This window comes from Pelodiscus sinensis, chromosome 6 (genome assembly GCF_052426305.1).
Source record: "Pelodiscus sinensis isolate ZL-2025 chromosome 6, ASM5242630v1, whole genome shotgun sequence".
Classification (NCBI taxonomy): domain Eukaryota; kingdom Metazoa; phylum Chordata; order Testudines; family Trionychidae; genus Pelodiscus; species Pelodiscus sinensis.
Window position 1 is genome coordinate 129,901,549 of NC_143057.1, and position 19,677 is coordinate 129,921,225.

Below are 19,677 nucleotides of genomic sequence, written 5' to 3' on the forward strand. Positions count from 1 at the left end.
GGAAGTTTGTCATCCCCCCCCCCCCCCCACCCGCTCATCGCTGTGGTGCTCTGGCCCTGCAACCCGTGAAGCCCAGAGCATGGGGCGCGGCCGGGGTGGGAGGGCAGGACGGGGCGCGGCTCCCGGTGGGTCTGAAGGGGCTGCCCCGGGACTCCCCTTCCCGTGTCTCCCCGGAGCCGAGCAGCCTGGTCAGAGGCCTTGAGGGAAGGGCACGGACGCTGGGCTAGCACCCCGGCTTGGCGGGACTGGGGGGTGCTGTGCAGCCCTCCGGTCGTTCACTTCCCTTGGCCCCGGGACCTGCCCCCAGCCAAAACGCCCAGGGAGCAGGGACCCGCTGGGGCACCTGGCAGACAGGCCAAGGCCGGCGTGGGCCCCGGGCCTGGGTCTCCCCGTCACCCAGGGAAACACGCCCAGCAGAGGGGGGGCCTTTGCTCCCCAGGCTGTCAAGCTCCTGCCCCCCAGCCCCCTGTGCGCTGAAACGGCCCGTTCGGCAGTGTGACTCGAGCAGCCCCGGCCTGGCCCTGCCCTCCCCAACCAGCCACTTTGCTCCGGGGCCCCGTGAGCCGCGTTCCCCCTTTTTGGCAGCCAGAGACGGGCGCAGGCAGCGTGGGGCCCCGGCCTTGGGGCTATTGCGGCTGCTGTTGTAGCAGCTGCCCCCCGTGTCCAAGGGGGGGGGCCATGTAAAACTGCCCAGCGTGGACCTTAGTTCCCGTCGCGCCCCTTCCTCGGGGGCCTGGCCCTCCCCCCCCGCAGCGTGGGGCGTGCAGCCAGGGGAGAGGGTCGGCCCGAGCCAGGGGCTGGGCTCCCAAGGGAACCAGGAGTCGGGGCTCCCTGGCGGAGCTACTCCCCCACTGACCGCCCCCCACGCCAGGGGGTGCCCTTCTGCAGTTTCCCGGCTCCCAACGGCCCTGGGCTGCCCCCGGGGGTCCCATCCCGTCCCAGAGGGAAAGGCACAGCTGGCTCCGCCACCCGCCCTTCTGAGGGGGCCCCAGCCGGGCGCTCGGGGGTCTCACAGGCTCTGCTCCCTGGCGGGCAAAGGGAGGCTGGGGGGGGCTCCCAGGGCATTACCCAGCGCTCCTGTGGGCTCGGCCCTGCCCGGGGCTGGCGCTGCGCCAGGGTCCCAGGCCAGCTGAGCAGCGCCCCGGGCTCCAGGCCCGCCGGGGGCCAGGGCGCACATGGGGGGTTGCACCGGAGAGCTGCTGGGCAGGGGGAAGGGCCGGCGCTGCCCGTAGGGTGGGTGCGGCTCCTGCTGCTGGAACCAGCCTCCCTGCCCATCAGCGGCCCGGGCAGCTCCGCCCCCTGGGCCGCCCCCTCCCCTGAAGCCGGGCTCTGGCCGTGCTACGGGCGGCTCCCACGTGCTCCCCAGTGTGAGAGCGAAGCCCTGCCACCCTCGGCCGTAGCCAACCCGCACCCAGTGTGCTCACCAAGCGTTTCCAGCCAGGGAGGAGTTTTGCCAGTGATGTGTGGAATGAATTTTGTTCGGTGCACCAAGGCCTGTGATGTGTGCACCACCCGTAGCGAGGCAGACCTAGCTGTGGACGCACGGCTAACCAGCCAGCCAGTGGCTGACTCTCCTGAGGGGCCGTCCAAGCACCCGGCTTCCAGGGAACCCAGACAGCCACAGTGCCTGGGCCTGCAGGGCGCCTGTGCCCATTGGGGTGGGGGGGCACTGCCCCAGGGGTGAGCACCACAGCCCTGCCACCCTCGGCCGGGCGCTCACAGCCACGCAGCCCCACGCTGTACCCAGCCTGCTCCCCGGGGCAGAGGGGCGCCACGTGGGCCGGGGCCCAGGCAGGAGGGCTGGGGGGGAAGGGGCAGTGTCTGCCCATGGTGTTTATCTGGCCCAGCCCAGCATCGCCCAGCTCTCCCGGAATGAATGTAGTTGCATGCACGAGGCGTGTGCGAATGTGCACCACCGAGACACGAACCCAGCGGTGGCCGCTCTGCTGGGCAGCAGCGCAGTCACCCTGGGGGCCCTGCACCCAGACCCCGCGTTGGGGAGGGCGGAAGGGGCCTGCTGCGGGCGCCTGGACGGGGCCGTTCACCCTGCTCTGGGCCAGGCAGAGCTGCTGGGACTCCGGCCGGCTGGGGCAAGTCTGCTTAGACCTCACCATGCCAGCCTGCCCGCCCTGACGCACGCTGCCCCGCCCGCGCCCGGGCTCACTACCGCCGCCCCGCGCCCGCACACCCCTCTGCCCGCCCCTGGGCCGTGCCCTCTCTCAACCCCCCCGCCCCGCGCCCGTACACCCCTCTGCCCGCCCCGGGGCCGTGCCCTCTCTCAACCCCCCCACCCCGCGCCCGCACACCCCTCTGCCCACCCCTGAGCCGTGCCCTCTCTCAACCCCCCCGCCCCGCGCCCGTACACCCCTCTGCCCGCCCCTGGGCCATGCCCTCTCTCAACCCCCCCGCCCCGCGCCCGCACACCCCTCTGCCCGCCCCTGGGCCATGCCCTCTCTCAACCCCCCCGCCCCGCGCCCGCACACCCCTCTGCCCGCCCCTGGGCCGTGCCCTCTCTCAACCCCCCCGCCCCGCGCCCGCACACCCCTCTGCCCGCCCCTGGGCCGTGCCCTCTCTCAACCCCCCCGCCCCGCGCCCGCACACCCCTCTGCCCGCCCCTGGGCCGTGCCCTCTCTCAACCCCCCCGCCCCGCGCCCGCACACCCCTCTGCCCGCCCCTGGGCCGTGCCCTCTCTCAACCCCCCCGCCCCGCGCCCGCACACCCCTCTGCCCGCCCCTGGGCCGTGCCCTCTCTCAACCCCCCCGCCCCGCGCCCGCACACCCCTCTGCCCGCCCCTGGGCCGTGCCCTCTCTCAACCCCCCCGCCCCGCGCCCGCACACCCCTCTGCCCGCCCCTGGGCCGTGCCCTCTCTCAACCCCCCCGCCCCGCGCCCGCACACCCCTCTGCCCGCCCCTGGGCCGTGCCCTCTCTCAACCCCCCCGCCCCGCGCCCGCACACCCCTCTGCCCGCCCCTGGGCCGTGCCCTCTCTCAACCCCCCCGCCCCGCGCCCGCACACCCCTCTGCCCGCCCCTGGGCCGTGCCCTCTCTCAACCCCCCCGCCCCGCGCCCGCACACCCCTCTGCCCGCCCCTGGGCCGTGCCCTCTCTCAACCCCCCCGCCCCGCGCCCGCACACCCCTCTGCCCGCCCCTGGGCCGTGCCCTCTCTCAACCCCCCTGCCCCGCGCCCGCACACCCCTCTGCCCGCCCCTGGGCCGTGCCCTCTCTCAACCCCCCCGCCCCGCGCCCGCACACCCCTCTGCCCGCCCCTGGGCCGTGCCCTCTCTCAACCCCCCCGCCCCGCGCCCGCACACCCCTCTGCCCGCCCCTGGGCCGTGCCCTCTCTCAACCCCCCCGCCCCGCGCCCGCACACCCCTCTGCCCGCCCCTGGGCCGTGCCCTCTCAACCCCCCCCCCCCCGCACCCGCACACCCCTCTGCCCGCCCCTGGGCCGTGCCCTCTCTCAACCCCCCCGCCCCGCGCCCGCACACCCCTCTGCCCGCCCCTGGGCCGTGCCCTCTCTCAACCCCCCCGCCCCGCGCCCGCACACCCCTCTGCCCGCCCCTGGGCCGTGCCCTCTCTCAACCCCCCCGCCCCGCGCCCGCACACCCCTCTGCCCGCCCCTGGGCCGTGCCCTCTCTCAACACCCCCACCCTGCGCCTGCACACCCCTCTGCCCGCCCCTGGGCCGTGCCCTCTCAACCCCCCCCCCCCGCACCCGTACACCCCTCTGCCCGCCCCTGGGCCGTGCCCTCTCAACCCCCCCCCCCCCGCACCCGTACAGCGCTCCGCCCGCCTAGGGCCGTGCCCCTGCACCCCGCTCTCCTCGCCCCCGTGCCCGCACACATGCTCTGCCACCCAGCTGGCCTAGGCCGGGTTCTTGGGGGTAAAACCGCCCCAGGCCCCACCCGTGGAAATGGCTCCTGTGCCCTTGGGGGCCATGGTGCTCTGTGCCCAGAGGCCCTGCCAGGCGCCCGCTCGCCAAGCCCGGGGGGGCACACGCCAACTCCCAGGTCCCTCGGGGCTCGGCTGCCCTCTGGCAGCAGACGGCGGGATAGAGCCAGGTCAAGGGGCCTGCAGCTTGGGGTTATCCCGGGGGGGAGCTGCCCGCCACGGCTCTCCACCCAGCGGCACGTCGCTGCTCCGGGCCGGAGTCGGGCCCTACCGACCAGTCCTGCGCCCAGGGCCGGCTCCGACCGGCACGCGCGTAACACGGCGCGGCGCTCCCTTTGGAATGAGTCGCCGGGGGGGGCACAGGACACCCGGCGCTTTAACGGGCATTTCGCGCTCGCCAGGGAGCAAGGCCAGCTGGTAAAATGACCTACGGCGCCGGGGCGCGGCGCCTGGGAGCGTGAGGACGCTGCCGGTGTGGGCAGAGAGCCTGACCCCGCGCGGTCAGCAGGGCCCCGGCCCGGACCGTAGCCAACCCGCACCCAGTGTGCTCGCCAAGCGTTTCCAGCCAGGGAGGAGTTTTACCAGTGATGCGTGGAATGAATTTTGTTCGGTGCACCAAGGCCTGTGATATGTGCACCACCCGTAGTGAGGCAGACCTAGCTGTGGACGCACTGCTAACCAGCCAGCCAGTGGCTGACTCTCCTGAGGGGCCGTCCAAGCACCCGGCTTCCAGGGAACCCAGACAGCCACAGTGCCTGGGCCTGCAGGGCCCCTGTGCCCATTGGGGTGGGGGGGGGGCACTGCCCCAGGGGTGAGCGCCACAGCGACACTGCCTGAGCCTGCAGCACCCTGGGACGTCAACGGCGCAACGCCAGGCCCGGCGGCTCTGGGGGGCCCTGCAGCCCCAGCCCAGCTCCTGGGGGAAGCACTGGAGGGGCCCGGCCACGCCCGGAGGGGGCTTGGCTCACACCCCGGGGGAGGGGGCAGGAGCCCCATGCAGCGAGCGGGGAGAGGTTTGACCCGGGCTGCACCAATTCCCTCTGAGCCCCAGTTCAGGGCGGCCCCACGGGCTCCGCCGCTCGCCCTCCCTCGCTCCCCAGTCGCCCTCCGCCACGGCAGCGCTGGGTCCCCATGGCCAGGGGGGCTCAGCAGGGCGGCTGGGTATTCCCCCAGCCCCTGGGGCACGTGGGGCAGCTCTGGGCCGGGGCGGGCGCTGCTAAAGGCTGGCCAGGGCCCCAGCTCTGCCATGCTGGGTGGGGGCGGCTCACTCAGCGGGTGGAGTCTGGGGATCCAGAGGCTTTAAAGAGCCGGGTGTGGGGCCGGCTGCAGAGGACACAGGCAGAGGTAGGGGGGGTGAGCCTGGAAGCCAGGCCTGGCCCCAATGTGGGGCTGGTGCGGCCCAGCTGGGCTCCATGCACCCTGCAGGGGAGCTTGGTGCTAGCTCTGTGCGGGGGGGCCCTTCCGGCCCAGCTGGGACGGGGGGCTGGACTCCGGCTCCATCGGGCCGAGGCTGGAGCCAGCTGCTGGGGAGACAAGCTGGGAGCCCTGGAGCCCTGTCGCCAGCGTGTCACCCTGGCTGGGCCGGGGGCCCCAGTCTGCATTGGCTTGGGGGGGGTTCTCCTTTGGGGCTGGCTGTGGGGGGGGCTCCCCTTTGGGGCCGGCTGTGGGGGAGGGGAGCTCCCCTTTGGGGCCAGTTGTGGGGGGGGCTCCCCTTTGGGGCCAGTTGTGGGGGAGGGGAGGCTCCCCTTTGGGGCCAGTTGTGGGGGGGGCTCCCCTTTGGGGTCGGCTGTGGGGGAGGGGAGCTCCCCTTTGGGGCCAGTTGTGGGGGCGGGGGGCTCCCCTTTGGGGCCAGTTGTGGGGGGGGCTCCCCTTTGGGGTCGGCTGTGGGGGAGGGGAGCTCCCCTTTGGGGCCAGTTGTGGGGGAGGGGGGCTCCCCTTTGGGGCCAGTTGTGGGGGAGGGGGGGCTCCCCTTTGGGGCTGGCCGGTGGTTGCTGGCCCAGCCCCCCAGCGAGGAGCACAGGGGCGCAGTGAGCGGGTTTGGGGCCAGGCAGCTGCAGGCCCTGGCCTGCCGGTTGGGCTGTAACCCCGTCACTTGCTGCCCCCCGTCCATGCTGCCAGGCCAGGGGGGTGTTCCAGGCACCCCGGCCGGCTGTGGGAGGCTCCCTGGGCTGTCTGGGGGCACCCTGGCTGATGGCCCATTCACACCTTCCTGGCACAATAGCCCTGCAAGCTGCTCTCCCAGGGCGGGGCCGGGGTGTCCTGGGCACACCCTGCCCTGCTGGGGGTGCTGGGGGGAGAGCAAGGGGCTGCAGGCAGCTGCTGGCATGAGACTGGGGGAGCCTGGTTTGGGGGGAGGGAAATGGGGGACACAGACTCTGGCAGGAGCCCCGAAGTCGGAGGGGGCTGGGAGGTGCAGGGAGCCCTGGTCCCTCTGGCACCGGTGGGTTTCCAGCAACCAGCCCCTGTAGCCTGGCCCTGCCCGGTGCCGCGGCCCTGCCCAGTGCAATCCAGGCCTGGCCAGAGCGCGCTGGCCCCCGAGCCAGGGCAGACGTGGGGAGGGGATCCCGAGGGGTCTCGCGTCCTCGGCTGCTCGGCGAAGGGCCCTCCTGCAGCCCAGCCGCCCCCAGGAGAGGAGCTCGCCCGCGGGGCTGGCACACGACTCGGCCCCCTTGGCAGGGCGGCGTGGCTTCCTCCCGGGACGTAGCCGGAACATCGGGAAAGCCCGGCTCCCCTGCGGCGGGCAATGCCACCGGGCGTGCCCCTGTCCCCACCCCCTGTGCCCAGCGCCCGCCACCCCGCAGGGCGAGGCTGCTCAGGCAAAGGGGGAGCCCGACGCCGGCCCCTGGCGCCCTGGGGCGCCCTGCCCGGACTAGCAGCCCCCCCTGTCTCCAGCGCAGGATCAGCCGGGCCAGGCGAACTGGAGGGAAGCGCAGGGGGTGGGGCTCAGAGGACACAGCCCGGGCGTTTAAGGCCTGGATCACCGAGCCCCGTGGAGTCCAACCATGGCTCGGTCCGTGGCGGAACAGCCACGCTCACCCGGCCAAGTAGCCAGCGTTTGGACACCACCCATTAGTCGGACCTGCCCCCGTCCACCCCAGGCCCACTCCCATGCATCAAGCCCAACCGGCGCATTGCAGACCCCCGGGGCAGAGGGCAGGCAGATCTACAGCAGCTGCACAAATCACCTGGGGAACTCACTGCCACACGGTGCAGCGGGACCATCCCTAGGCGCCTAGCCAACAACTGACCAGCAGGCCTGGGGAGGAACTGCCCCTCCTGCGCCTTCCTGGACAGCAGCTGGCTCTGGTCGCAGGTGGGGGAGGCTGGGCCGGGCTCTGGCAGCTGCTGGTGACTGACCTCCCCCTCCCTCCAGCTAGCGCTGGCGCAGTGGGGTCGGCGGCGGAGACGAGGAGCCTGCTCCGGGTGTGGAAGGGCCTAGCGGGCCGGGTGGGGCTCGGCTTGCCGCTGGCCCAGGAGCTGTCGCGGGCGGGAGCCGGCGGGAGGCGGTCGCTGGAGCTGCGCCGCGTGAAGGCCAGCGCCGTGGTGAAGCAGCACGTGGCCCGCCGAGAGCTGCACGCCGGCCTGGGGGACGAGGTCACCACGTGGATGTTCGGGCGGGAGCTGCCCGGCCCCTCCTGGCACTGGGGGGGCAGCGCCAGCCTGCGGGAGCTGCTGGAAGAGGAGTTCGACCGGGGAGACGCAGCAGAGCAGGAGGCGTTTCTAGCAGGTGCTGCATCGTTTGCTCTTCACTCAGCGCGCGCAGGCCTGGCTCCTTGGGGAGCTGTTCTGGATTCATGCCCTGTGGAAACGCTCTTACTCCGGATTCACGCCCTGTGGAAACCCTCTTACTCCGGATTCACGCCCTGTGGAAACCCTCTTACTCCGGATTCACGCCCTGTGGAAACGCTCTTACTCCGGATTCACGCCCTGTGGAAACGCTCTTACTCCGGATTCACGCCCTGTGGAAACTCCCAATTGAGCGCTTTGCTCCAAGGCTATGTCTACACTGGCATGATTTTCCGGAAATGCTTTTAACAGAAAAGTTTTCCATTAAAAGCATTTTTGGAAAAGAGCGTCTAGATTGGCAGGATGCTTTTCCAGAAAAGCACTTTTTGTGGAAAAGCGTCCGTGCCAATCTAGATGCACTTTTCCACAAAAAAGCCCCAATCGCCATTTTCGCCATCGGGGCTTTTTTGCGGAAAACAAATCTGAGCTGTCTACACTGGCCCTTTTGCGCAAGAGGGCTTTTGCCCGAACGGGAGCAGCATAGTATTTCCGCAAGAAGCACTGATTTCTTGCATGAGATTGTCAGTGTTCTTGTGGAAATTCAAGCGGCCAGTGTCGACAGCTGGCAAGTTTTTCTGCAAAAGCGGCTGATTTCCGGAAAAACCGGCCAGTCTAGACACAGCCCAAGTGTTGGCTTTGGACAGGGCTCAGGCGAACACTGGGAATAAAGCGCTCTGCTCCGAGTACGCCGTCCTGGGGAGCTCTTCTGCCTTAAACGTGCACCCAACCGTAATCTGAATCAACGTCGTGGTGGGGACGAGCCCCTTCTGTCCTGGCAGGAGGAGGTGGAGGGCTGGTGGCCAGATGGCTGGTGCTGCGGGGGCGGCTGCCTGTTCTCGGCAGCGGTGTCTGGCCGTGCGTGTGCCAAGCCCAGACAGACGCAGCCTCATCGGTCCAGGCCAGCCCCAGCAAACCCAGAGCACGAGGGCCGCTGGGCCATGGCACCACCCCCAGCAACATCCGCCCAGGGATGGCCCTGGCCCGGGCGTGGAGTGGGGCAGGGCAGGCAGCAGGGCGGGGAGCCCCAACTACCCTGGGGCTTTGGGAGAGGCTGTCGAAGGGCCGGGGGGCTGGACAGGGCAGGCTGAGCTCCCCCCCCCCCGCCTGGCGGGCCCCTCTGGCCAGTGCTGCCCCAAAAGTGCCACTGCCTGGCTTCTCCGGGGCCCAAGTGCGAGGGCCCCTTTGGCCAGCGCCGGCCCAGCCAGCGGCTCCGGCTCTGCCGTGGCACCAGCCCCGGGGCGGGGCGGGGAGGGGGGCACCTCGTGCCTATTTCCGCAGGGCTTTCCCCGCGTCGGGAAGAGGCTGGCAGAGCTGAGATTCAGCCCTGCCCCCGAGCGCCGGGGCAAAGCGCAGCCCCCCCCTCGTGTCTCCTGGAGTCCCCTGAGGCCGGGGACTGGCGCACGGGCAGGAACGGGCAGAGCCCGCTGGCAGGGAGGCGCCAGGCTGCGGCGTGGCAGGGCTGGCAGCTTCCCAGGTCTCCAGGCCCCGGCAGCAGGGAAACCAGCCAGTCCCGCCCGGGTCCTGCCCTCCCCGTCGCCGGCAGGAGGAGCCAGGGCTGGACGGGTCACCCTGCATCCGCAGCCCACTGCTCCCCCGGTTCCCGTGCCCAGGCCAACAGGCGCTACCGAGGGCTGCGGGCCGGGGGTGGGGTCGTCCCAGCCGCCCAATCGCCCTCCCCCGGGTGAAGCAGTAAACCAGGGGTGGGGACCCTCAGGCCTGGGGGCCGGATACAGCCCCTGGCTTGCCTGGATCTGCCCAGCCAGCCCCCCCTCAGGGCTGGAGCACACAAAATCTGCTGGGCCGGGCCCCCCTCGGTGCTTGGGGGGAGAGGAAGGGGGGAGGGGCTTTCTGCCTCTCAGACGGGGGCCACGGCAGGGAGGGGGTTGGGTGGTTTTTATATCTCGTGTGTGTGGCCCCTGACGGGTTTTTTCTGTGGGTCAGTGGCCCCTGCCCCCAAAAAGGTTTCCGACCCCTGCAGGGCGGGGCTGTGTCCCGGGGGGCACCTGGCAGGGCCAGACACCCTGCTCCGGCGCAGCCCTGGTTGTCCGGCACAGTTCGCCAGCCGCGGGGCTCCATGCTGACCCGTGTTCCCGCCGCGCTTTTCCATGTGTGCAGAATAAATGTTGTTCTGTGCGCCGAGGCGGGGGCGGCTGTGCACCACCACGACACACACAGGCTGCCGGCTGGGGGCGCTCGGCTAATCCGCTGGGCGGCACCCGAATCTCGCCTGAGCGGCCGCCCACGTACCCAGCTTCCTGGGGCCCTGCCTGACCCTGCTCTCTGCTTCTCCCCTGCAGGCCTGGAGGCTCCGGCCGCCTGCCCGGCCTCCCCCGCGGGCACGACCGTGGCAGGCTGGAAGAGGAAGGGCCCCGAGGCCCCCGCGGGGCGGCTGCCCAGGAAACCGCGCAGGGGAGCCCTCCAGGGCAGCTGGCCGCTGCCAGCAGCATCCCCGCGGAGCAACGGGCCAGGGGGTCCCCTTGATCCCACACGGGCCCGGCCACAGCAGAGCCGAGGGCAGCAGGGCCTGCGCGCTCCCACGCAGCGCCCCCTCCGGCCGCTCCCGCCCTCCCTGCCCTCCCTGCCGGCCCCCCTCCCCGGAGCCCCCCGGAGCCAGGGCCTGACCCGCTGGGCCTGCCCACGCAGCCCTGGCAGGTCTCTCTGCCACCCTCCCCCAGCCACTGGCCTCAGCCCCCTGTGCCCCACGAGTGTGCCCCCCTGCTCCTGCTCCCGGCCTGGGACCCACCTCTGCCCCTCCCACCCCTGCAGGCCCCGCCCCCGTATTTCACACCCCTGTTGCCAGTCCTGTCCCGGCACCCTGCTCCACCGCAGCCCCCGCCGGCCTCCCCCCTCCGGCCTCCCCCCGGCCTCCCCCCCGCCGCCACCTGCCACAGCCCCCGCTGGCCCCCCCCCCCTCCGGCCCCCACCGGCCTCCCCCCTCCGGCCTCCGCCGGCCTCCCCCCTCCGGCCTCCACCGGCCTCCCCCTGCCGCCACCCGCCGCAGCCCCCGCCGGCCTCCCCCCTCCGGCCCCCACCGGCCAGCCCCCTCCGGCCTCCGCCAGCCTCCCCCCTCCGGCCCCCGCCGGCCTCCCCCCCCACCGGCCTCCCCCTGCCGCCACCCGCCGCAGCCCCCGCCGGCCTCCCCCCTCCGGCCCCCACCGGCCAGCCCCCTCCGGCCTCCGCCAGCCTGCCCCCCCGCCGGCCTCCCCCCTCCGGCCTCCACCAGCCTCCCCCCGCCGCCACCCGCCGCAGCCCCCGCCGGCCTCCCCCCTCCGGCCCCCACCGGCCAGCCCCCTCCGGCCTCCGCCAGCCTCCCCCCCGCCGGCCTCCCCCCTCCGGCCTCCACCAGCCTCCCCCCGCCGCCACCCGCCGCAGCCCCCGCCGGCCACCCCTTGCCAGTGTCGGTCCCCTCTGTGGCCCTGCCAGCCGGCCCCTCCCCTGCCGCCGCAAGGCCCCCAGCCCCAGCCTGCCCTGCTCGAGATCCGCCCCTTGCTGGAGGCGCTCGGGTGGTCCCTCGCCAGCACCGCCCTGGCCTGATGGCGCGGGGGCCGGAATAACCCCCCCCGCCAGCTCGGGGCCCGGCTTTGCATCCCTCCCCTCGGCCAGGCCCCTGGCTCTTGGGACAGGCCCGGGGGGCCAGGGGTCCCTCAGCACGGAGGAGCTCGGGGGCTGCTCTGCTGTGGCTGAGCCCAGCTGCACCCCGCCGGCCCCCAGCCTTGCGCTCAGCGGCAATAAAGGGTTTCTCGCAGGCCTGGTGCCAGGGTCTCCTGCCTCCCCCCCGACTCGAGGCAAGTGGGGCGCTCGCTCGGCCCCAGGGGCAGCCCTCAGGCAGAGGAGAGGGGGCTGGACGCCCCTTGGCCAGCAGGCACCAAAGGCTGAGAGGGCGGGAAAGTGTTGGGAGCAGAGGGGAGGGGGGGGCTGTGCCCCTGGGGGGGGGGGCTGTCCGTGTTCCTGCAGCGCACACAGCTACCGGCAAGGGTGGTACAGGACGGAGAGGAGAGGGGGGGTGCTGAGCACCCACGGGGGGGGCCCTCTCCCACTCCGGCCTTTCCAGTACAGCAGGGCCCAGCTGCCACCCACCCCTGCTGGCACAAAGGGGGGGGCAGCCGGCGGAAAGGGGGGAGCAAGACTCCTGGGGCCTGCTTAGCCTGTGTGCCATGCCTGGAGGTGCCCCCTGGGCCAAGGGGTGCCCACCTCCCCGTGCAAACCCGCCTGTCAGACCCCTTGGCTGCCCGGAAGAGCTGAGCGCGTAACAGTCCCCTAACGCCGCAGCCTGCTGGATAAAGGGGCCCTGCCTCAGTTTCCCCTTCCATTACAGTACCCCATGATTGGTGCTGGGGGGGATGCCGAGCCAGGCAATGGGCTCTGCCCAGCATTTGCAGCCCTGTGGCCCCTTTCAGCACCCTTGGGGGCTGCAGGAGTCACTGGGGGGCATGTGCAAATCCTTCCACAGGAGTGCTCGTCTCAGAATTGCGGCTGTTCTGCCTCCGGGGCTGGAGCTGCAGGCAGGGGCCGAGCGCAGCCCTGCAGCGCCCCCCGGAGTTCACCCGCGGCGCTGCACTCGGTGCCCCAGAACTGCTCTGCAGACCCTGGCACCCTGGGTGGGCTCGGGGCCTGGGGGCTCTAGCTAAGCAGGGGGGGGGGGGACTGTTCCAGCCAGGACTGAGCTTCCGCAGCACCAAGGGGTGACTGGCCTTGCTCCCCGGCAGCACTCGCCTCCTGTGCCACTAGGGATGGGGCGCCCCCTTCGCCCCCTGGGGCCGGGATCTCAGGCCACGGCCCCTGGTGAGGAACGTGGGCGCAGGTCAGGCCACGGCCCAGCTCTGACTGGGGCAGCACCAGGTGCCTCAGAGGGACCTGGCCCCAGACCCCTGCAGTGCAGCCGGGGGCTAATCTCCCCCCCAACACATCTCCTGGCAGTCCCGGGCGTCCAGCCCTTCCCAGCCCCACGCCAGGCCCCCAGCCCCATTGGAGAACTGCCCCACCGCACGGGGAGGGGCTCCCCCCTTCACTAGTTCTGCGTCTAGGGCAGTAGGGCAGCCCGGCGGCATCTCCTCTGTCCCTGGACGGGGCCGTGGGGACCACAGCCCAGAAACGCGACTGGAAACCAGCCGCCAGCGGGAAGCGCGTCTGGGCAAGCCCCCCGGGGGCTGGGCAGGCCGCCGCGCCGGCCCCGAGTAAGGGCTTCCCTGCTACCAAGGGCTCAAGCCTGAGGTGGGACCCTGGGTTTGCCGGAGGGGATGGGCCTGGGGCGCCTGTCTCTGAGGGGGCTGCACGAAGGCTCGTGCCGAGGGCCTGAACGGGGAGCCCGCCCGGTGCAGGCCTGGTGTGAGGCCTAGGCCGCAGCGGCCCAGACGTGGCTAATACAGGCCCGTGCGCAGGACGTGGCGTGAACAGGGCTGAGCGTGTAACACGCTGACTGGTGCAAGGCCCTGGGCAGAGCACTCAATACACGGCCCAGGCTGGAAGCCCACCCCAGCGGGATGTGGACACCCCCTCGATAGGCAGCACCTTACAACCCCCCCATCACAGGGGCCCGGCTCAGGCCAGGGTCTACCACGAGGGCGTGCTGGAGAGGGGCGTGCGGAGCCACGTGCAGGGGCGGGTGGATCTCGGGAGCGCCAGAGCCGGCAGGGGATGAGCAATTGAGCTGCTCCATGGCAGAGCTGGGCGTGTTGAACCCGCTCTGGGAGACGCCCAGGGACGGAGAGGCTGCAGTTTTCCAGGTTCCTGTTCCATGACTTAACCGGACTCTTCCCGGAGTCTCACCGGCAGCTACCAGGTGAGCCAGCGCGGCTTGGTTTTGCCTTGGCGGTTGAGAGAACAATTCATCAGCTCCCTTCTGTTCACCATGCGTGTTCAGGGAGCTAAAGATTTATCCCGGCCCTGGCCCCAGCGTCTCCTCTCCCGACTGCCCCAGCCCGCTCTCGCTTTCAGTCTCTCCTTTGCTGACGTTTTCTAGCCCCGTAATCGCCGTGTAGCTAACTGGGAAAAGTCCCGGGGAGAGCTCTGTCCTTCCTGCTGCACAGTGCCCACCACTGGGCCCAACAGCCCAGCTGAGGGGGTGCGAGCGCCGAGGAGAGCAGGAGAATTACTTTGGCATCTATAGTAAAGTCTCTAAGAGAACAGCTGCAGTTCTGGATTACTTGAGCACCGGGCCGTTATGTTTCCCGAGTGTCACGAACGGCCCTTAGCACATTGAGAATTAAAAACCGGTTCACCCTTGGCCTTCCTAACTTCTCACGCAAGAGTGACACACAAATGGGACAGCCCCAGGCAGCAGACGGTCCTTAAAAAAGGAAGGGGCTCGCGACCCGTTTTGCCTAAAGCGTCTTGCAGTGATGCGCGTTCTTACGCCCGCTTCCATGAAGCCTGCGGAGCGGGTCAGACAACTCCCCCCGGGCCGCCTGCCGCCTTCAAGTTCTCAAGCAGTTCTTCCCCCTGGGGGTCGAAGCTAGCCCAGCTCCCCCGCTTGCTTTTCTGCCTTGTGAGACAGCGTCACCGGGGCGTCCCGCGACGTGCTGCACCAGGCAAGTCCAGGCAGCCCCATCCCCCCCCAAGCCCGGCGTGTCGGCTGATTTCGTGAGCTCACCAGCTGGGCAGGAGGCGGCAGTGATCTATGGTAAAGGCCCTACCACGACATCACCCTGGATGTTTACCTCTTCCAGCCTCATGAGCAGGCCTCCAGCCGGGGTGGCAAAGGGTGCAGCTGGAGCCCCGGGTGTGACATAGTGGGGGTACCTGGCTGGTTTCTATGCTGCTGGCTCTGGGGTAACCCCCACTGGCTGCCATGGGTACCACGACCCAGCAAAACAGGATGAGTCACTATGCAAAGGGACCTCTCAACCGGTATGGCCAGACACCCCCCATGGAGAGGAACAAAGGAAGGTGGATGCTGCCCTGGCTGGGGGGCAGGGCTGGAAGAGGGTTAGTTAGTTGCTGGCTGGGAGCATGGAGGAGACAGCCTAGGGAAAGGGGCTGGAGTTTAGGGGCCCAGTCTCCCCCATCTCAAGGGGGCCTGAGGCATCCTAGCCCAGCTCTGTGACCAGATTCCATCTGTGCTGTGCTGTATCCTGGAGAGGCAATAAACTTCCTCTATTCCACTGGCTGGTGCAGTCTGTTTGTGCCATCTCGGGGTGCAGGAGGCAGGGGACCCCCAACGCGCCATCACACCGGGCCCCTTTGAATTGCCGCTGGAGCACTGCACCAGGCACTCCGCACTGCGCTAAGGGCTGGAGAGGGGAGAGTGGCACAGTGTGGACAGTGCTAAGGACTGACTGCCCTCAGCCCCGCCCCTTCCACCTAAGGCCCCGCCCCTTCCACCTAAGGCCCCGCCCCCTGGAGGCATGGAGCCAGCCCCCCAGAACAGCCTGCGCCCTTCCACTCCACGTGAATTAGCCCAACGACGGAGAATTCCACACCAGCCTGGGGGAGGAACCCGGCACAGCTGGATAGAGCCCCAGAAATGTCAAACCAGCCAGGCCACAGAGGCCGTCTAGTGCAGCCCCCCTGCACCGGGGCAGGCCGAGGAAATGAAGCTCAGCCATGCCCGGGAGGTGCCTGCCTCGGTCTTACAGCCCTGCAATGCTAGAACTCCCACCGCCTCCCTAGGCAGCCAGTCCAGGGCTTAACTGCCCTTTGCATTAGCCAGTTTGCCCTCAAATCTAACTGCTGCTTAGGCTCCTCGCAGCTCCCCCCTCCCCAGGGCCATCACTTCCACCTGACACCCCTGCCCTTTGCACCACGCGCCCCACTGTCGGCTCAGTCCCTCCGGGCGCGTCTACGCCGCAGGGCAAACGTCGAATTACACTGCGTGGCTTCAGCTTCGTTGAGTGCAGAGCTGAAGACGAAATGGCTTCACTCGGCTTTTGGCACCGACTGCACAGCAGGACATGGAAGGAAGAGCCCCCCCCCCTCGTTCCTAGGGAAATGAGGGTTCCCAGAGACGGCGCGAGAAGTCCTCCAGCTCGCCGGTACTCCAGCAGAACGGCTTGCCGTGCGGACACGCGCTGTTACTCCGACATGAGGCCATGTGGACGTAGCCGTTGTGAACTACACGAACTACCAGCTCCCGGGCTCCTGCCCAGCCAGGCCTTGTCGCTAGGCCCGTTTCCTGACAGGCTGTTTCACCCCAGCACCAGCCCAGGCGGTAAGGAGAATGCCGGCTCGCCCCGCAGCCAGGCCAGCCTCTCTGGGGCCACACACTGCTCTCACCGCGGAGCGAGCGCAAACCTCGCAAGTGGCTTTGGAGGACGGTGTTCAACAAGCAATGCCCATTTTACAGCCGTTCAGCCAGACCCCATCTCCCTGGCTTGCTTGTGAGACTGTCACCAGCCGACTGTGTCAACAGCCCTCCCAGAGCAGCTGTCTCCCTTCTACTGCGTCCCTCCCCTCAGCCCATAGCCTGGCTCCCGGCCGAGCCCAAAGCTTGGTTTGGCACTGGCTGGCTCTTGGCAAACCCACGGGGGTATTACTGATCCCGTTATTAGCCCTAGGCTTCCTGCCTCCCTCGGGGCAGGGAAGGGCAGTGGAGCTAGACTAGCAGGCAGGCTGAGCTGCAGATCTGACCCCCAATTTAAATGCCTGCAGCAGTGGGGCTTTCACTGCTCCCCGGGGACTGGCCGGAAGCAGATGGCTCTCACCGGCAGCCTGCACACGAGATCACACCTCTGGCCCTGCTCCCCGCTATGCCCACACTCCCCCCGCCCACCCCTTTCTCCTGGGGGTTTGCAGCCTTCTGGTGCTACAGCCAGGATCGCAGGGCTCTAGCTTAGCGGAGGGCAGCGGCTCATTGTTGGGGGTCTCCCCTGCCACCCAGTGCTAACCCGGGGGCTCCAGCGGAGCGAGCTCTGCAGGGACACGGTTGTTCTCCATGGGTGCGCATGCCCCCAGGCCTGGCTCTGAACGCACCCTGCATTCGCCGTTCCCTCTAGGCACCCCCATACCTCTGGCAGGGCAGGGTAAAAGAGACTGCACACTGCTCCGTCCCGAGGCCCATCAGAGGAGCAGCCAAGTCTCATAACTCCGCCTCTTCCATCCGAGGCCCCACCCCTTCTGGGGCAGCCGCAGCCACCTCTGCAATTCGTGACTTGGCCCCCCCCCCCGAAACTATTCAACACCCCATGGTTAGATACTGCTTGTAAGAACATAAGAACGGCCGCACTGGGTCAGACCAAAGGTCCATCTAGCCCAGTATCCTGTCTGCCGACAGTGGCCAGCACCAGGTACCCCAGAGAGGGTGGATAGAAGACAATGATCGAGCGATTTGTCTCCTGCCATCCCTCTCCAGCCTCTGACAAACAGAGGCCAGGGACACCATTTTATCCCCTGGCTAGTAGCCTTTTATGGACCTAACCTCCATGAATTATCTAGCTTCTCTTTAAACTCTGTTATAGTCCTAGCCTTCACCGCCTCCTCTGGCAAGGAGTTCCACAGGTTGACTACGCGCTGTGTGACAAAGAACTTTCTTTTATTAGTTTTAAACCTGCTCCCCATTAATACCCATTGTGCGCGGGTGAGTTTATTTTCCAAACACTGGCTACAGGCTGACGCTGCCCGAGGGCCCCAGGGGGAAGGGCGGGGTGAAAAGGCCCAGGGCAGGGAGCCGGCTCCGCCACGGCTGTCACACAAAGGAAGGGCTGGGGCCTGCTGGGAATTTTATGGGATTTATTTATTTTTTTATAATTTTTGTGGTTTTTATACAGGCTAGCGTTGTACCCTTGGCTAAAGCTGCTGATTCTGCCACATAAACTAGAACAGAAATGTCTCCGAAATTAAGTCAGGTCCCTCCTGGTTAAGTCGCGGTCTCCTCCCGAGCGCACCCCGGGTTGTGTTTGCAGCAGACCCCTGCCCCAAGTCTGGTGCAGCCCCCTGCTCGGACAGAGGCGCGAAGCAGCCGAGAGTCCACAGAACATTGGCATTTCCCTGGACAACGTGGCCTGGGCTGCAGTTTGGTCCCGGGGCAGCGCGTTAGCCATAGAGGTCGTCGTCATTGTCCTCACTGTACACGTTGCCCCCGCTGCCGCCGCCCGTGCCTTGGCTTGGGCCAGCGCCGCCCTGGTTACCCGAGGGGAATCTGCACCGAGCGTTGGGAAGGGAGAGAAGAGAAAAACCAGTCAAGCGCCTCCCTGCCGCTGTCGCCTCGCCCCCTGCCCGCCAGGCCCGAGGCGCCGTGCCCCCTACCCGCCAGGCCCGAGGCGCCGTGCCCCCTACCCGCCAGGCCCGAGGCGCCGTGCTCCCCGCCCACCCTGCTGCCCCCGCGCTTTTCCAAGCGCCTGCCACGGAAGCGCAGCCCGGCGGGCCAAGCTGCGGGTTTACCGCTCAGGGTTTGGGACTTCGGCGAGGCCCCAGGCACTAGGACACAGCGCCCCCCTAACGCCCGCCCCGCCCGTTACCTGAAGCTGCCGAAGCCGCGGCTTTGCTGTAGAGTCTGTGCAAACATCTCGTATTTCCTGATGTCGTTGTCGCTGACGGAGCGGCGAGCAAAGCGCATGGCCTCCTCAAAGTGGTCCCTGCGGATCTCTGGCACCGGGTCGTCCTCCTCCACTTCCTGCAATGGAGCAGAGACACAGCCCGGCTCAGCCTGCACCCTAGCGCTCGCTTTGGGCCATGCTCCGACAGCCAGCGGGAGCACCTGGAAAGGGGAAACTGCAGCGAGGCGTAGCCTCACCCGGGGAAGGGTCCCCTTGTCAGACAGTGGGAAAGCCTAGTCCCCCTGCTCCCTCCAAAAGCCAGGAGCCTACCGCTCAGATGAGGAGGGTCAGCACCCCGCTCTGGGGCACACGCCGCACACACCACCCTGGGAGTGACCGGTGCCAGCGGCCTGAGACGCTGCCACACTCACCATGGCCGAAGGGTTGGTCTGCCTCTCGCGCTCTCGCCGGATCTCGTTCTCGATGGACTCGCGGATGGCCAGTTTGCAGGCCCGCTGGCAGATCTCTGTCAGGTCAGCTCCCGAGAAGCCATTGGTCATCTTAGCCAGGAAGTCCAGGTCCACATCCTGCGGGAGAATCGGGGAGACCCGGACTTTACATGGGACACTGCCAGCAAACACCATGGTGTCACCGGCCTTTAAGCTGACCGGCTGCCCTGCTAGAATTAGCCAGCAGCCTGAGAACCCCACAGCTCAGTTCTGGCAAAGGCAAAGCCGCCCTGCCCTCCAGGCCCCGCCAGGAAAGGCAGCTGGGTACAGCACGGTCTGGGGGCAGGGCTCGGGGCTCTGGTGCCAGGGCCAGGAATCACCTGGAGCAACATTAGGCTGCAACCGGCAAAGCGCTGAAGTCGCTGGCTCAGTGTGACAGGCCGGATTAACTCTGCTGGGGCCCAGAGAGTGGGAGGGGGCTGTGGGGTGTGGGGAGGGGGAGGACTCCTCCCATGGGAGGTGCAGGCTCTGGGGCGGGGCTGGAGATGAGGGGTTTGAAGTGCCTATAGCATCTCAGAAGAGGGCTCTGGCAATGCTCTCGCTCGATTTCCCTCCCCTGTGTGTCAGCAAGACAGAACCTCGTTCTTTTCCACCCGCCCGAGCTCTTCCCCTTCCCAGAATGCACTGCCAGCCTCTCCGACAGCAGTAGTGGCTGGCATTCGGACACCAAGCCTGCCTGCCCCCCGCAGGGTCTGGAGCAGCAGCCGCCTCGCTGCCATTCCCACCCCTGCCGTGGCCAAGGGCTCAGGACTCACCTTGGCAACGGGGGACTTGCGCAGGTTGGCCTTGAGGATGGCCACCCGTGACTTCTCGTCCGGCAGGGGGATGTAGATGAGCTGGTCCAGGCGGCCAGGCCGCAGGATGGCCGGGTCGATGATGTCTGGCCGGTTGGTAGCACCGATGATGAAGACGTTCTTCTTGGTGGACATGCCGTCCATCTCGGTCAGGATCTGGTTAATGACGCGGTCCGCGGCGCCGCCGCCGTCTCCGATGTTCCCCCCTCGAGCCTTGGCAATGGAGTCCAGCTCATCGAAGAAGAGCACGCAGGGCGCGGCCTGGCGGGCCTGCACGGCGCGCACACACACA

The 19,677-nt window shown here is 68.9% G+C and overlaps 1 protein-coding gene across 1 annotated transcript in view; it reads right to left on the minus strand.

Moving 5' to 3' along the window:
• Positions 1 to 17,319: 17,319 nt before the first annotated feature.
• Positions 17,320 to 19,677, minus strand: part of VCP (valosin containing protein) — a 31,349-nt gene continuing 28,991 nt past the window's right edge. The window contains exons 14-17 of the mRNA XM_075932825.2: positions 19,347 to 19,655; positions 18,514 to 18,669; positions 18,065 to 18,219; positions 17,320 to 17,745 (exon numbers count right to left, since the gene is read on the minus strand). Coding sequence (XP_075788940.1) covers positions 17,640 to 17,745; positions 18,065 to 18,219; positions 18,514 to 18,669; positions 19,347 to 19,655 — 726 coding nt within the window. The 3' untranslated portion in view covers positions 17,320 to 17,639. The remainder of the gene's footprint in view (positions 17,746 to 18,064; positions 18,220 to 18,513; positions 18,670 to 19,346; positions 19,656 to 19,677) is intronic.